Source organism: Elephantulus edwardii, unplaced genomic scaffold, assembly GCF_000299155.1.
Source record: "Elephantulus edwardii isolate Elephantulus edwardi_28Jun2011 unplaced genomic scaffold, EleEdw1.0 scaffold00329, whole genome shotgun sequence".
NCBI lineage: Eukaryota > Metazoa > Chordata > Mammalia > Macroscelidea > Macroscelididae > Elephantulus > Elephantulus edwardii.
The window spans coordinates 768,522-787,460 of NW_006400079.1; the positions used below are offsets into that span (position 1 = coordinate 768,522).

At 37.0% G+C, this 18,939-nt stretch overlaps 1 protein-coding gene across 4 annotated transcripts in view; it reads right to left on the reverse strand.

Moving 5' to 3' along the window:
• The window catches only part of MBNL1 (muscleblind-like splicing regulator 1), a 194,492-nt gene that overhangs the window by 58,709 nt on the left and 116,844 nt on the right, over positions 1–18,939 (reverse strand). For all 4 annotated transcript variants that reach the window (XM_006901545.1, XM_006901543.1, XM_006901546.1 and 1 more), the window contains exon 2: positions 7,398–7,568. In XM_006901545.1, the coding sequence (XP_006901607.1) occupies positions 7,398–7,568 (171 nt within the window). The remainder of the gene's footprint in view (positions 1–7,397; positions 7,569–18,939) is intronic.

Consider the following 18,939-nt stretch of genomic DNA (forward strand, 5'->3'; position numbering starts at 1 on the left):
AGACCCAAGCAAGATGAAATCACTGACAATAGACCCAAGCAAGATGAAATCACTGACAGTTCCAATCTTTCTCTATCACAATGTTGCCAATTGGTCCACGGATGAGAATTTTTGTTTTCTTGCTATTAAGATATAGGTTGCTGTCCTTGATCCTGCTTTAGCAAGTATGTTAGGTTCTCCTCACTTATAGCAAGTAAGGTCATGCCGTCAGGGTGGTTGCTATGTGCTGTTGAATCACCTGTGACTCATAGCGACCCTACGTACAATAACCCTGAAACCTGCCCTGTCGAAAGTCAGCCTCACTGACTCTGACACACCTACTACCATTACCCTATTTACTGTGTCAATCCATCTCATCCAGGGTCTTCCTCTCCTGCACTGTCCCTCCACCCTTCTGAGTATGATGTCCTTCTCCAAGGACTGGTCCCTCCTGGCCACGTGCCCGAAGTCTGTGAGACAGAGTCAGGTGCCCTCAGGTTGAGTACAACTTATGGTAACATTATGAACAACAGGGCTGAACCTTGTGCTTTCCTGCGCCACCTCACAATCTCTGGTACCCTCAGCTGTTACAGACACCGTGTATACGTTTGGAAAAACGTCTTCGTGATATCGTGATGAGACCGAGGGACTGAGCTGGCTAAGGACCACCACCTCGCGGCCACGCAGAGCAAATGATCTGACACAGTGCATTAAGACGATGCTCCAGTCCTAACTTGGTGAGAAGCACCTGGAGTCGTAAACTCAAGAGCGCAACAAAGACACACAACCCAGTGACCTTCCATCTGGAACAAAGAGAAGTAAAAGAAACCAAACACTAAGGAAGATCGTTAGTCCACAGACTAATGGCCCACAGGAACCACCGTTGGAGACACATAACTTAGATGGTGGCTGGATATCCACTACCAACCTCCTCTATGATCAGGACACCAAAGGTTCTGGCTATAGAATGTGAAAAAAATATAAAACTCAACACCTAGAATAAAAAGTACCAGACTTACAGGACTGATAAAGACTGGAGGAATGATTACAATTATCACCCTAAAGCACCCATAACCTTTCAATCTAGCACAGAAGCCAGTCTCAAATGCTACCTGTTAGTCAAATAGTCTTATTTACAAAATCAGTAATAACATATGTAAAGAATGTATTCCATATAATACCTACGGGGTAATAATTACCCAAACGAAAATATGAACAGGAAGGGAGAGCAGGAGAAGTGGATGGATGGGGCATGTGTGGTGGAAATGAAGCGGGCAGACTGTAAGGACGGCAATCAGTCTCACACAACAATTTATCAATTTATTAACTATCGGGCGGGAAACGAATCTGTCATATACGTTTTCATCTAAAACATGTTTTTTAAACAATCCACTAGGTGCAATCAACTACCAATTTTAATAAAATAGAGGCAGCATACATAGCAATAATACAAAGCAGTGATCTGCAAGAATTAATGGAATGTAATTTTTTTTTCTATTTGAAAACATGGCTTTATTAGAATGGAGTTTTTCTTTTCCTTTCTCTATCATATGTCAGGATTGCAAAGAATAGAAATAGGTTTCTTAGAGGTCTTGGACAAAGGGTGGATTAGTACTTTGCGTATTCATATAAGAGTGAACCAATATTAACACCAAAGGGTTATATCATTAAGAGTATTACTAAAGGATAGCATTCTATTTTGAATGTTAGGTCAATTGGTGGACTTTCAGGCGTAACCCCAGTGGAATGTAAATTTTAAAAGTCAAATTTTCTTAGATTGTCTGTGTGTGTTTGTGAGTGTGTGTGTGTGTGTTTGCAAAGCTCAAATATGCATGTAGAAAAAATAACACAACAAAAAATTAATGGCACATAATCAAAATGTGTCAAGTCATGTCTCTAGTTAGGCACAACTTTGTAGCAAAAGAGTCTCAACAAATTACTTCTAGAATCCCAAATTTATTAGAGTTATAAATAACTTCACATTACAAAGTCTTTCTGGGTGTTGTTGTTTTGTTGTTTTTTTTTGTTTGTTTTGTTTTGTTTTGTTTTTGGTAAGAAGAGCACAAAACTGGAATAAAATGTAAAAACATCAGAACTGTAAACCAGTTCATTCTGGTTCAAGCCCTGCTGAAAATTTTTTTTAAAAGAATAAATTTTTATTTTACATTGGTTTTTTTACTAAGTTCATATACATTGTTTGTATATAAGTTCGTATATATTGTGTTTCACACTATCCTTCATTCGCATTGTGTTTCATACAATCATTCAAATTCATTGTATTTTATAAAATTAATCAGCACTGAACTATGCACTGCACCATTACCATCTTTCCAGCTCTGCTGAAATGTTTAATGTCAACCCAGACATAGTGACATAATCTCTGTATTTCCAAAGATTCTTTTAGCTCCTCAAGTGATTCTTGTGTATTAAAAATACTATTACACTAACTTATTTATAAAATTTTTTAAAAAGTCAACTTGGGGAGGGGAAAGGGAAGGTGAAAGGGTAAAATGTGCAACAATGAATGAATGAAAGAAAATCTAACTTTTCTGTACACTTTTGTGAAAATGACAAGTAAAAGAAAAAATTTTCTTTAAAAAAATAATACTCCACTATTGGAGGTGGAAATTCTCAGCAAGGGGGGAACAAGAAGCACTAGTCTGAGGCACTGAGAACTCCTGTTATCCTCTTTGCTTCTAAACTGACTGACGATTAAACAAATTAACAGACTACTTGCTTTATCTGTAGCATCCATCACTTTATCCTCCAATCATATTTTACTGCCATCAGAAACAATTTAAAAAGAAGCTGAACTTCTACCCCTTAGAGTAAAAAGATAGCAAGCAAACATAACATTGTTTAAAATCTGGGAGCCCTTAGCAGGCTGCTTGGGGAAGTGCAAACTCCTAGAGGGAACCAGCCTATAATATGATGAAATACACCTCAGCATGACTGACACAGGAACATTTTACCAGAAATACTCTAGGGTGAGGTGGCCTAATATAAACACTGGCTTATACTGATGAACTGGAAGTTAAAACATTAAACACAATTTAAGAATTAGAGGTGCTCTTGAAAGTGTGCCAAATGATAGCTGTAAAACATTTGGCATCAAAAGGCCAACACATGCTGGGGATATCTGGACACAGAAAAGCTGATTGCAGAAACTTTTGAGATTATCACTAAAACCAGATCATTTGAAACTTTTCTACCCCTAACTTATTGAGTCCAAGCATGCAGAATGCCAAATGAATGATATACCACGATTGGCTGGTGGTTTGTTTCAAGAAAATGAATGTTGGAATTTGAAAGGCCTGAGTTAAAATATGGCAAGCTGGACAAACTGGGAAAATTATTTAACCTCTCGGAGCCTTCAAATCTTCATTTCTGCAATTAGGATACTATTGCCTACTACATAGGAAGGTTACGAGGGCCTAAAACAACAACAACAAAATAATGGAATACACTATATAATCCTAGAGCATTGTAACAGTCCCTAAAGTGTTAAATCCTCTTTGTGATTTTTGCTTGGTACGATTTATTACAACCTAATTAGGGTGGAAAGTCTCCGAAAAATAGTCTAGGAAGCCCTACTTTGCCTAATTCTGTCCAGTGTCATGTTTTGAGTATCTTAAATACATGGACTAAGTTACTCATGGGCAAAGGAGAACCCAATGTGGGAGGTACAGTAACTTCCCTACAAATACGTCTTTTTCTCTATTCAGTTTCTCTATTACAGTTGCTCTGATTCTGAGGATGACTCCTTTGGACTCAGGAAAAGCAAACTACCTTCAGTCATGAGCTGTGCTTTTTTCACTTCAAAATATTCTTTACTCATAAAGCATTTCGTAAACTCTACTACATATTTGCCACGATGTTGCTGTTGCTGTTACGTGCCGTTGAGTAGAGCACAACGCACAGCGATCCTATGAACAAAGACCTGAGCCCTGTCCTGTGCTGCACCAAGCTCAGCACTTCTGACACACTTGAGCCCATCGCTGTAGCCACTGTGTGATCCATCTCATTAAGGCTCCGACCCTCCACCTCTCTAAGCATGATTTCCCTCTCCAAGGAAAGGCAAAGTTTCCTAACAACAGGCCCAAAGTATGTGAGACAAAGCTTTGTCATTTCTTGTCTCTAAGGGGTGTTCTGGCTGTACTTTCCCCAGGGTACATCTACTTGGTTTTTGGTAATCAACAGGATACTTCCCAACACCACAGCTCCTAAAGCATCAATTCTCCTTCTGTCATCTGTACTCATTGTCCAGTTTCCAATGCATACCAAAATGATGGCCTGAGACTGGCACACTTTAGTCTTCAAACTGATCCTTGTCAACCTGCTTAGACCTTGCCAGTGCCATTAGCTCCTCTGGTCCTAAGATGTCATCGTTTATTCAATCACTGGTAGTTCTGTCACTGTTAAGAAACTCCCAAAACTGGATGTGTTTGTAGTAGTGCCTCCTTTGAAACCGCCACTGCCTGCATTCTGTCCGACTGCACTGTGCCTTTGGACACTACTGTCTGTACTAGTGTGCATTCTCTTCCCATAATGACCCTTTCCTCTGTTTGTCAGTCACCTGGCCGCTCTCCTCTGTTATAATCCCTTTGTGCAGGTTCCAGTAGCAGCTGGCTTTAACCATCCTATTTATTACTGAATCTCATGTCATTATCCTCTTCAAAGCAGGGATTAGTACAAAAAAAGATCAAGAAGTCTCAGGTGGGGATTTTAAAGTAAAATCTTCTGGATTAAATCCAGCTCGACCGTCATTAAAATCCCAATTTTTTTAAAATGGAAGTTTTAAAATTATTTCTGTACTTAACCACACAGTGTCTTACCAAATAATTTACCAAAGAAGATTTTTAGGTTATGATCTTAGGGTACCTTGAGCAGAAGGGCAATTCTACATTCAGCCAAATAAAGTTCAAATATGCTTATAACTAGTAAAAGCAAATGTCTGCTCTAAGCACACAGTTCTCCAACAGAAACATCAGGGTGAGTTTTCTAGTAGCTTCATTTCATCAACACCAGATACTGGTTAGGGGTATTTAAAAGATGTGACCTGCACATCCATGTTTATTGCAGCTTTGTTCACAATAGCAAAGAGCTGGAAACAACCCAAGTGCCCATCAACAAACGAATGGCTAGAGAAGCTGTGGTATATTCACACAATGGGATATTATGCTGCATTGAAAAAACAAGGAACTCATGCAATATTATTCAAAGTGGGTGACCCTGGAGGACATTATGCTGAATGAAATATCTCCATCACAAAAGGACAAATATTGCATAGGGCTACTGTTGTAAAACGGGGCTGACATCAAGGTTAAAGGAAGGCAGAGAAGGAGGGGAGGAATGATGTATACTGCAATAAAACAGATGAGGGAGAGAACTGTTTAAAAGGGATATATGATTGGGTATTCTTGCCATTACAGAAGTCCAGAGTGAAGGCTGCATAGTAGAGTAGACTTGGGGGGAAGGGACTGCATAACAATGAAAGCGTTTTTCTTTTTGTTTTCAAGGAGAAGAGTGAATTGGGGGGAGGGGATGTGTAGGGAGAAAAGTGCAACAATGAATAGCTGGAAATCCCAAGTCTCTATAAACTTTAATTAAAATTAATAATAAGGAAAAAAAAGCTGTGAGCTAAGTGTTGTGGACAGTTCGTCCCAAGATTGTGCATACAAGGACCCTGAAACACCTTTGGGATTAAGGCTCAAGGACTAGCTTGGGAAAGACTTCAGCTTCTACTCCCTGCCATGACCAGAGCTGCCTCCCTGCCCAAGCACTACACGTGGTAGTATCAGAGGTAATCTCAGTAACAGAGATGGCAGAGCAGCCTGGAAGGATGCCTGCTTGAAACATTTAAGCCGAACAAAGTAGCTCGCATCAAGGATAGATCTTAAACCAACTAAGGTAGTAGCAGGCCAGAGGTTTACCAGATCTTTGAAGCTGTGTGTGAAGGTCAAGTGGTAAAACAAACCTCCTCTTCTCTCTCTTCTTTCAGGGAGAAAGACTATAACTAAATGCTTAATTTTTTTTTTTAAGAATGAAAATATCATTCTATCTAAACAATAGATGTGTGGAATTAGTATATGTTACAGTAAATTTTAAAAGTCATTATTTTTACCAGCATCTCTAGTCAAGGGGGAAAGTTTAAAACAATCATAGAATCAATAGTAATAGTCTCTCAACTGCATGGTACTAATAATTGGTATTATCACTGCCAATGTAACATGGAGATCCCTCCCACCTTGAAACTCAGTCCCCGCCTCGCCCCTTCCTTTTTGGAATTACTGCTGCATTAAGTTCTAAGAAAGAATAATAATTCCACTGAACTCAAGTGTTCACATATTAAGAGAAAAATACTAAACAGTACACAGATGCAGAAAAATGTGGATCTGTATTTCTGTGGCCTTATAGTTTTGTATAGATAGGGGTGATAAAAATCAATGGTAAATATTCTAATCCTTGGAAATTTCAACATACATTTAAATATGGCATTGTTATAGCACAACAAACATCAAAAAGGCTTTTACCATCTAGCAGTAATTATGATAATAACCCCTTACATCTTTGTAAACTTGGTTAAATATTAGTAATTGTATATTCACAGACACCCAAAATAACTCAGAATCAAAGAACTCAAAACACAAACAACTCAGAATCAAGACATACTCCTATATTAGTGCTCACTACACAGGAAGTATCTATAACCACCAGTAACTGATCAAATGTAGGTCTTGATTTTAAAAGCCATTACATTTTCAGCATATTCTATTCTCCTTTGGTGATACGTGAGAGCTCACGATAATACCGATTCAATACTGTCAAAATTTTCCTAGTATTGTGAATAAGAGAATTTTTAAGTTTTTCAAGAATAACTAAGGTTCTTTTCCAAGAAAGAGAAATATAAAAAAAGAAGATTCTCTTCCAGGATGAGAAAAAGGAGTATTTTCTCAAAACTAAAGACAATAATCACTTACCAAAAAAAAAAAAAAAAAAATCAGTATTACCTTTCAAAGGTAACCTGAAAATGCACATTAGCTATATGAATAAATCTGATGATCATTTGAACAAAGGCAATTTTCACATTTGCAAGTCGTTCAATTTAAGCAGATAAGAATGTCAGCGGTAGTGTTACAGTGTAAATTTCCACGAGTTAGCCAGATTATGACTATCACGGCCTTAAAATTCTTAATCTCCTCCTGTACCAGTCAGATCCAATTTGATGGTACACACATAAAAATAATAAAATTTTTTAAAAAATTATCTTAAAATTGTTCCTGACTTGGACTAATAATTTTGTTGGAAAAGGCTTGGTAACCACTGCTGGGTCCACATGATCAAGGACAATCACCACTTCAACATGTGAAGGGCGTGAAGAATGCAGCCTTAATAAGAAGAGTTGAGCATGTGCTTACCACAGGTTGTAACGGGGCACCCGGCATCATGGCATTGGCTAGTTGCATTTGCTGGGCCAACATGGCCATATTCTTCTGCTGAATCAAGTTATTGCGTCCATTTATTTCTAATTGTGTTTTTAAGTGTGGGGGTGGATGAAGATATTTGCAATTCTCCCTGGAGCAACGACCCTGAAACACACACAAAAAGCAAATACCATTTTAAAAATAATAAAATTAACACATTTCAAAAAAATATAAAATAACAGCAATAATGCACGTCTACTACTATGTACTGTTCACAACGTTTGACCAGAACTTTAGAATAAACAATGACTTCACCCAAATTCATTAAAATAAGCCATTCTATAAACATTTCGAAGCTTGAAGAAGTTAATTCCTTTTACCAATCTTTACATTCATATTTTTAGATTAAGTTTCAGAAAGCCACAAATTTCCAAAGTTATTTCAATCCCTGAGTATTAAATTAAAAAAAAAAACACACACATTATAATCACTATCATAATATTCTCATGGCTAATTTTTACAATCGAAAAAAAGTTGTGAAGTTTTACCATCTTTTTTATTTGTATTGAGTTCTTAGAAAATAAACTCAGAGGATGCCAGGAATTTTGTATCCCAGTGGAACACATTTAACCACTACCTCAGAGCAACTAAAGTAAGATGACAAATGTGCTCTATAGGTCTATGTACTAGGAAATATACCACTTAAAAAATAAATATATTCCACACTAACAAAGTATATAGAGATTACTCAATATAAAGAAGCTTTGGTGAAAAAGGTATTCTTCAACTTTTAACTTTCAAAAGGATTTCTGGTTTCCACCTCCCAACAAATTATATATATATATATATTCCCTAAAAAATTTACAGTGTTAATAGTGAAGACACAAAGTACATTATTACCATAAAGAGAGAAATACAACAGGTCTTCCTTTTGAGTTCATTAACTTTCAAAGCATTTACAAGTATAGTATGAGGAACTGTACCAATGCTATGTTAATATATTCCCAACTCATGTTGGTAGTAATAGATCTCTTCCATTAGCACCCTGGCAAGTTCTTTCAGCAATGCATCCACTTAGAATGGTATGTAACAGTGAAAGAAATATACAATTGAAGTCATCAACCATCTTATTGAGATTTCTTTGATTTTTCTCAGAAAAGTTTGCTTCATGTGAACTAAAACTATAAATTGATTCAGAAAACTGCCACTTAATGCTTTGTTTGTCATAACAAACTCTCACAGGGTTCAAATATGAATGACCTGTCTGAGCTGAGATCTCTTAGGCAAAGTATGTTCTTTCAATTCAAAAAGTAACTAGTCTCTACAACAAAACTCTGTACCTAGAAGTTATCTTCACACCATATTTCATACTGGAACCAAGTGACTTTAAACACTGGGAAGTGAAGTTATGATATGAGGAGTAGCTCAAATGGTAGCCACATTCTGCAACTAACTAAAATATTGGAGGTTAGAGTTCATTCAGTAGCTGCTAAAAAGAAAAAAACCTACTTGGGAAAAAAAAAAGGGGGGGGGGCAAAAAAAACCTAAACCATGAAAACACTATGGAGTACGATTATACTCTCGCACACTTGGGGTCGCCAAGAGTCAGCTTTGACTGGACACCAACTGGTCCTAGTAAATGAGGCTGTATTCAACAGGAGGATTCAGTTACCGCTAATCCACTCAGGTTAGTGTCTACAGTTCTATAAATATCAGAAACAGCCTTCTGCCTCCACCCTGCCCTTGCCAACACTAACACTGGGTTGCTTAAGCACTTCACCCAGCAGCCTCCCTGGATCATACACTGCCCAGCACTGCCTGCCTCTGGACACAGCCACTGATTTAGTTAAATAATGAAAAAGAAGCATCACTTGTGTTTATGTACAAGATTTTGTATCAGTGTCTGTAATGTATATGTTGGATTTCCCACATCTACTCTTGAAAAGTGCATTCTGATGCATGTCTTATTTATGTTACATTTCTGCCTGGTTTGATTTCATTGTTGTGGGGATTCGTTTTCAAAAGCTCTGTGTTCCTTAATACTAACAAGGGATACTTTTCTCTGTGTTCTTTAGCACTAACAAGGGATACTTTGTCTCTCTCTCTCTCTTTCTCCCTCCCTCTCTCTCTCCCCCTCCCTTCCTCCTTCTTTCTTACTTTCTTCCTCTCTCTCTCACTCTCTCAAGTATGCAGCCTACCAACTCTGTTCCTCCCACCCCAACAAGACAGTCAGTGACAATAAGTCTGGAAAGCTTCAGTGTCTTGTATTTTCACAAGCATTCCAGGTAAATCCAGTGCAGTGGAAAACACTGAAAAACACAACTCTGCAAAATCATAGGCATAGTTCATTAACGTGTGTGGAGAAACAATGCTAGATGAATTTAGCTTCTGAAGAAGTGTAGAAGTTGCTTTATGCTGTCTGTAGTACTGAATAACTATGGTTTGAGAAACAAAAAGGTCGAGAATCTCTTCAACATATTTTGTTACAGGACCGCCTCAATCGCAGACGACAGCTACCAGCAATAAATCTTCCTTTGCAGAGTTAAGGTAAATACAACACCAGGAAATAACCAGCACGTTCCATCTCTCAGTTCCCACAACCAAAACTACTGTCTGGTCCAAAGCTTCCAACCAATGAGCATTCTCAGAATGAATGAATGAAGTAATTCTCACTAAATGCTTAAAGAGTGATTATTCTACTCCGATTCTCCTCAGGACAACAGAATAACAACCACAATAGAACAGCACACTGAGTTCTGAGTTGCACGAACCTAATGCTGATTTTATTCACATGGCGGCAACTTAAAACCATAATGAGGTTCTCCACAATAAAACTAAAGAGGGGGAAAACACAAAACAAAAAGAATTTTGTAAGATTCAACTGGAGAGTTGTAGATGTTTACTGTATTTCGCATTCTAAAACCACTACAATACTATGTTGCAAAAATGCCAATAGTTATCTAGAATTGTGTACAGACTTATGTCTGGAAACCACTACACTGAATCATCTAGAAATTTTACTTCCACATTAACTAAATAAATTGGGCTGCCAAGATTCATGCAAAAATATAAGCACGGAAAGTTTTTATTCTGTTTTGATGGCTACATGTAGTTCTAATTTCTTGCCAGAACTGGGTAATTTCAGGAAACATTGCTTGGTTTAAACATAACTTTTTTTACTTATTGGGTGATACTGCGTAAATTATTAAATTATGAGTGGCTACTCTATATCTGGAGAATAATAATTTTAGTTTCTACCTCATTGGTGATGTATGTATAAGGTTTTAGCAAGGTGGTGGGTCAAACGCACACATGGCATCTGGTATAGGCGACAGTTAATAGACACTAATTCTTCTCTACTGTTACATTTTCAAGCTAGTAAGTGACAGTTGCTTAATTTAGCACTGAATAAGTTAAAGACGCTAAAAATAATACAAGTAGGGAAACTTAGGTGATGAGATTTATCACTCATCAATAATCTTAACACAGGCTTGACTTATAATCATTATTTTGTTAATTGCCACATTTCTTACGGTGTCATGTTACCCATTCTTTGCTTCTGTTGATTGTTTTGAACTATTATACTCAGAGAATTGCCTAACTGGCATTGAAAAGGCAGAATCCATAGCAGAGACACTGTGCAAAGAGGCTTTGTATGTGGTTAACTCACAACCAACTCTAAAATCATAACTCTAATGCATAAATGATCCTGGAATGGAAATGGCATTGTGATGGAAAAGAGGAGGAGTTCAGGAAAATATTAACCCCCATCAACTCATCTTTTTCTGTACTTTAAAGTTACAAGTAGCCTGTTCCAAAAAAAGGTAGCTAATCCTATAGTCTTGAAAGCTTCTCTGAGATTAATACTTATCACTTGAGAAATTAATCAATTCTTCAGTTTCTTAAGTTTCTAGCTGTGAATGCAAAGATTTTTTTTCAATTGTCCTTCAATTTACTCCAAACATGGTAATTAGAAAAGGAGATGATAAATGTTTAGAGTGTCTGATAGTAAAAAAATAGGTGTTTGATTTTACTTTTAAACATTTTATTTCAATAAAGTATGTTTTAAAATAATTATAGAGTAGGCAACTATACAGTGTTGCTGTTAGGGGTCACTGACTCAATTTCAACTCACAGTGGCCTCACATGGTTGTAGTCTTTATGGGAACAGAAAAAAACTGGGCGCATGGGCTGCATATAGGTACCAGAAACTGGTAAGACAATGGAAGTTAGATAGCCATGGCAAACCAGGATCAGGAAAAAATGGAAGGAAATGAACAATGACAACTGAGAAAATTAACACAAAAATTCCTTAGTGAGACTTTACAAAAAATATTACTGAAAAGCTACCTAATAGTCAAGAATAAAAGAATATCTTACTCTCAACTGGCCCAATTTATGTAATAAGCTGTAAAATTCTATGTGAAAACTGGCCAAAATAATTTTCTCTTTTAAAATTATACTTCCTCTCTCTAAAATAAAAAAAGGAATATGATGCTTTTTGCAGTTAGAGTCTAAAAAGGCAGGTTATTAAGCTCCCAAATGGTAACTATTTAGCTACAGTTTTTGTCAGCAGAGCTGAGTACATCTCACAATGACTCGATAAACAACAGATCTGAGCCCTGGCCTCGCCTGTGTCGTCCTCACCGTGTCTGACACGCTTACATCCACTTCTGCAGTCACCACGTCAATCCATCACTTAAGGGTCTTCCTCTCTTTCGCTCACCCTGTACCTTTTCAAGCTTAATACCCCTTTCACAGAACTAATATTTAGGATTAAAACTACTGAATCCTGTAACTGGGTAGACTCTAAAAAATAAAGAGCCAGGTCAAGATTATATGGGTACTACCTCATATTCATATATCAGTACTTATAAAATACTGGTTTTCTGGTAAGAATGTCTAAACTAGAACCGTTTCTTTCCATAGTTGCAACAAAACCAACAGTTCCTTTGGGACGGCAAAGATATACAAATGTTTTGAAGCATTTTCTGGAAATATCACTGCTCGGATATTAGACAGACATTCTGGCAAGGGAATTTGGTAGCCTCCTATTGAAAATCTTTTCTTTTTTCAGGTAAGATGATACATATATCTCCAAAACATTCTACCAAAAATAGAAGTATTGGCAGTCAAGACATTATTCCCATTATATTTAAAAATGACTCTGCTGTGATTTTTAGCTAAAAAAAAAAATGCAAAAGAAAAAAATAAATATATATATGTGTGTGTATATATGTATATTATATATATCTATGTATATAATCTTTAGATAAACACATAGGTTAATTAACGATATCAAACATGTAGTAGAAATCTAATGGACATTTATATAAGAAGCAATTTAAGGGGGAGAGGTCAAGTTTTCTTTTCTTTAGAAAGATGTAAGTTCAGAAATCCTAGGAATTATACTTTGAAAAGAAGTTCTTTTTCTCTGACACAGTTTATAGAACTTTTTTTTTAAATGCAATTTTTATTTTATATTACTAGTATTATATAACTTTTAAATGTATATTTTCTTATTTGTTTTCACTTGGATCAGATTACGGGAATATGTTGTCATTGTTGTTGTTGTTATGTGCCATCAAGAGGCTTGCGACTCATAGCGACCCTATGTACAAGAGCCCTAAACCCTGCTCTATTCTGTGACAACCTCACCGTCTCTGCCATATTCACTCCCACCACCCCAATCACAGAATCGGCCCATCTCATCGAGGGTCTTCCTCTCCTGCGTCGTCCCTCCACTCTCCCAAACATGATGTCCCTCTCCAAGGACTGGTCCCTCCTTGCAACATGCCCAAAGGATGTGAGACACAGACTTCCTAAAAATACGGCCAATGACCAAGAGTCCTCAGCCTTGGAATTCCTGACATTCAGACCTGAGCGTGCTTTGCTGTGTGCTGCCGTGTTCGCACTGTACTATGATCGGCAGCATCTCTGACCTCTAATCAGTAGATACTCGTAAGTATTTCCAACCTTGGGTCATTTTTGGTAACAACTAAAAATGACCCAACATTGATTGCCAAGTCAGGACAAAATTAATGGAGGCCTGCAGAACTAAAAATAGCTAATAATCTAAAGCTTGTTGTATCTAGCTTTAGTTTCATGTATACATTCAAATGATAGATATTTTTATTGTTAAAATTTCCTCAATGTCACATAATAGATTTGTATTAAAAATCCTGACTTAAAAGGAATAAGAATTATTTCTCAAAATTGCAGCTTCTTAAAACCAGGTATGAGTGTGCGATCTTGACTGGTTGGTTGGTTTTTTTTTTTTGTTTTTTCTTTCCAAATAGAAACTGTGGTATGTCAAAGACTAAACAGTGGCATTCCAAAATCTTATCAATATCTTTACCCATTTTTAACAAGAACACTAGGGAGGCTGGTCTGTTTGGGGTTTTTTGGTTTTTGGTTTTTTTAAGTAAAAATCAAACAAATTTAAAAAAACCCTAATATTTTCTTGGTTTGCACCTCTCAATAGAAATAATTTTCAGGATAACTGAAAGTTAAATGTAAACTCCTCTTTTGAAAACACAACTACAGAGAAAGACAAATTGGATAGTTCAGTAAAGACACATTTTCACTATCAATTAAAAAATTCACTGAAAAATGGGTAATGCTACTGCTGCTTTTCCTTAGATGCAAATATTTTCAAAGCTATACGTAAATATACAGAAACACATTTATTCACAGGAATTATGGATTCACTTCTAATAGCAAAATATGGAGTAAAAACAGTTTTTTTGTTGAAAATTTAAGGAAGCTAGGCTATGTTTCTCTTAATAGTTCAGAATTCACTGTTTTACTCTAAAATATATTTGAGAAAGTTTGATAGGTAGTATAAAACCTAATGGTATGTCGAACTATCTTTTGTCAGATATTACAAAAAGTAGTAACAATTATTTTGTTTCCTTAGAAAACTTCTATGAAAAGTTGACTGTTTTGATGTTAGTATTTGCTTTGTTTTACAAATATTATATCGCAAACCCATTGCTGTCCAATTTGGTGATTACTCACAGTGACCCAAGAGGCCAGAGCTTATCAAGTTGTAAATCGTTGAGGTACAGACGCTCATCTTTCTTCCACAGAGCAGAAAACTCAAAAGCTTTTGGTTAGCAACCCAACACTTAAGGTACTGTGTATACAACAGAGTAAATACCTGTCTATGCCCTCTGGAGGCTTGGAGGTAAGAAACTGCGTTGCAAAGCAGAGGTATACAGTTTGAATTAACTAACTGGTCCAAGGGAGAAGTAGGGGCAATCTCTTCCTGTGAGATTTACTGCCTGTGAAAACCCTTCTGAAAGACTGGGTGGTTTCCACCTTGATAGCCCTCAACACCACAACTACACACACACACACACGTGTATATATATGTATATATAGATGTGTGTGTGCGCGCGTGTATATATATATGTTGTTGTTGTTGTTCTTAAATACCGTCAAGTCACAGGCGACTCAAAGCAACTCTATGAAGGAGAGTCCTCGACGCTTGGGTGCCTTTCATCCTCTCTCCAGGTTCATAGGGTTTCCGGAGGCAAGTTATTATGGAAGTGGATGCCACTCCTCCTTCCAAGTTTGTTTTAATCGGGGAGCTATATTCCATTTTCTGTCCGCATTAGGTAGCCAACCATTAACGCATTTAACACACATTCGTGTCATAGATGTGTGTGTGTGTGTGTGTGTATGTGTATGTATGTGCATATGTATATTATGTGTATATGTATGTATGTGTACACAGAGTGTGTATATGTTTTGTTAGTAAGTAAATACTCAATAGCATTTACTTTTTCTACTCAATTTTTATTTTCACATATTCACAATCCTTTAATTAACAGCAAATAATATGTGTGTGTGTGTATGTGTCCATCTGTCCTTGCATAATTTCCTTTTTTAAATATTGGGTCACCTTTGTATTTCTCTCAAGGAGCTCTGATGGTGCTGTGGTTAAGGTATTCAGCTGTGAACCAAAAGGTGAGTGATTCGAACCAACCAGCCACTCCAAAGAAGAGAAGAGAAGGCAGTCTGACTCCTCAAAGATTTACATCCTTTAAAAAGGTGCAGTCAACTTGGGTTTGGGTTTGGAATTGCATTTATTTCAGAGCTACATCATCCAGAAAGGCAAGAATTATTCTTCATAACAACTCCACCCACTGCTCTGATTTCCTTCGTGGTTTCAGATGATACTATGAACAAATGCGTAACATCCCAACAGAATAACAGGAGAGAAGTCAATTGTCCTCATGTGTTGCTGAACGTTTCATTTACTCTTCTGAATTTAATAGGAAGGAAGTATAGCAAACTATTCAACATGTAAGCCTTCACTTCCTAGCTGTAAACTGTTATTTCTTTATTCAATCAGCCTAACTCCAAATGTCTTCAGTTCAATTCGGCCAGCAGAGCTGGGAAATACTTCCGTGAGAAAAATGCAGCAGAAATTATGTCTTTTGACTGAAATAGTTTCTGTTTCTCTCAATTACTTTTACCATAAAATATGTTCTCAAGTGAACTATGTGATTAGGCAAATTTAGATTCCCCCTCCTCCTCCTTTCCTGATTCTATAAAAAGTTCATATTCACAGAAACACACTTTGGCTTAATTACCAAGACTGTCAGTAAAAGGGAAAAAAAGCCACATGCATACACAGAATAAAAATAAAACAAATACACACAAACACACACTGTGTTTAAACTTGTAGTATAACTTCCACCTAAAACAATAGAACATAACAGATTATAAGTATTGACATTTTCTGGTCAAAGTCTTAATCTGATCTAAACCAAGAGATTTTAAGTTTAGCTTTTTTCTCGCAGTATTTAATGGTAGTTCTAAGCACCACTTTGTAGAACATTCTGAAATTTCATGATGAAGATACTTGGCCATTAAAGCCAGTAGTGATATATTTACTTATCCCAAAATATCCCCATTGCTGACGCAGTATCAACGCACTCGAACTTGAACGTCAGGATACTATGACTTTCCGCCCCCCCACCCTCGAGAATGTAGAAGTTTTAATTACACAACTTCCATCAATCATCTTGAAAATGGCATACATGAAACTTTACACATCTAGGCAAGTTTGATGAATCCATTAGAGTCAGATCTAGCTGTGGCTGAGGTTGAAAAGCAACAAATCATATGTCCATTCTTGTTACAAAAATACCACTTCTTCCTCCAACAATTTTTGGATGTGGAAGATCATATATAAATATCAATTTATAAAATTAATTTTATTAAATATAAATGGTAACAGGAAGAGTTTTACCAACATGCAATGTTACCCGATACGGTGTTACAAACACCTGACTTAAATAAAAACCTGTAGTTAGGAACCAATCAAACTAAAAAATGAGATGTCACCCATGACATCAACGTTGGGGAAGAGACTGAGACAAACTGGATAAATTATGTATACTGCATTGAAACAGATGAGGGAGAGAACCGTTTAAGTTATATATGATTGGGTAGTACGGTTATGACAAGAGTCCAGAATGAAGGTTGCATAGCAGAGCATACTCACAGTGGGGTGGGGAGGATTGTATACCAATGAAGGAATTTTTCTTTTATTTTTTCAAAGAGAAGAGAGAACTGGGGGTGGGGGGGGGCAGGAAGAAAAATGCAACAATGAATGAATGGAAATCCAAAATATCTGTAAGTGTTCATTAAAATTAATAAAATTTTTAAAAATATGAGATGTATGCAATGGTGCCTAATAGCAAATGGATACTGTTTTGCAACACATATCAAAACATTACTACTGTACTCTCATATTAAAAATGTTTTTATATAAATGAAAGTATTTCTAGAATTTATTTTATTTTCTTTTAAATCTAAAAAGACAAACTCTAGCAGCTCGGGGGGTGGGGAGGGTGGTCATAGCACGCTGTGCTGCTTATCAAAAGTCTTCCGAGGTTTGTCTGTTCTAATCCCACTAACACCTCCTCAGGAGAGAAATGGGCAGTCTCCTCTCACTAGCGTTTTCAGCCCTGGTGACCTGGTGGAGGTCTACCATGAGCAGGCCACGACTCAAAGGCAGGAAATTTGTTTTGTTTTCCAGACAAGATGATTGACTAACTTATATTAGATAATGAATCTGCCTAACTTTTCCAAATTAAGTGCACAATCAACTTAGTGAGAGAACATTAGAAATGAAACTTATTTCTATGTGATCTGGGGATGGTAGGTATTCCTAAAGAGAAGCCTTAGCTTCAACGCAGGACTCACAGAGATCTTCTATTTACAGCTTCTTTTGACAGGATGTCATAAGAAGACAGAAAAAAGGCGGCAGAGGATCCTTTTCCTCTTTCCCAGTGTCTCTTTCTCCTTTTGCCCTTCTTTTTTTTTTTTTAAATAGAAAAACAAACTTTATTGACAAAAGAAAAAAACAAGTTATTTACAGTAGTTTTTCGCTTCCTTTTGCCCTTCTATGCCACAGAAACATGGGGGGGAAATGTATTACCAAAATAAATGGTGGATCTTTCTTGTCTGCCTTGTTCCTTATTCTTTCCGGGCTCCAAAGTTGGGTCTGGCTGACATCCCTGGCTAAACCAGGGTGTCCATGACCTTGTGAAGGTCCGGTGACATTTGGGAGGTGCTAGCATCACTGATCCCACATTTGTTGACTATCTTTTATAGCCTCATAAAATTGGAAACACCAGATTGCAAGGTTTCTCTTCTTTTTATCAACTGCATCAGTATTTTCCAGTAGAGCAACTGCCCGACTCTTAAACTGTGGGCAGCCCAGATAATGCTGAGGTTTTAGGTCATCCAAATCAGACACTCTTCAATCTTAGCTAATAATTAAAAGCCCTAACATTTACCAGATAAAACTAAGTGTGCTATTTGCAGTGCAGGTCTTTTAGTGCAGAAGTAGAAAATGTAACTCATATTCAACTCACCACCTTACTACCCCTGTATGTCCTGGAGTCTAGTTTCTTATATTTCAGGATATTCTTTATAGTAAAAGGGCAGCAAGCTTCCTAAGCTGAATGCATACTCTTTTATTTTTGCTTTTTACAATATGAGAAGACTCTTTTGAGCAACCCTTTACAGCCTCTGGTGGCCTACTCTTTAGGGAGTTGAGATGCCGACACCTTTCTGAGAGTTCGAATCTATCAACCACTCCACAGGAGAATGACAGGCAATCTCCTCTCATGCAATTTCCCCACAACTAGCTGGTAGGTCCACTATGAGTTGGTTCCGACTCATGGGACGAGGTTGAATCATTGAGTTTATGCCACCTATTGTCAGGTGGATTAACACAGTGACTGCAGCAATGTCACAGATTGTGAAGACGGCACAGGGTTCAAATCCGTCATTCATAGGGTCACAATAAATCATACTCAACTCAATGGCACCTAACAACACATACATATATCACAAAGTTTTCATTAAAAACCCAGAAGGTATGGTTTTATTGTAACAAGAGGAAAGACGAAACTTGCATAGTGCTTTGTCTGGTCTGTAATCCCTTTTACATTTATCAATTCACCTATTTCTTTCCTCGTCATTAAGCAGGAGTGTCTGTAACATTTGA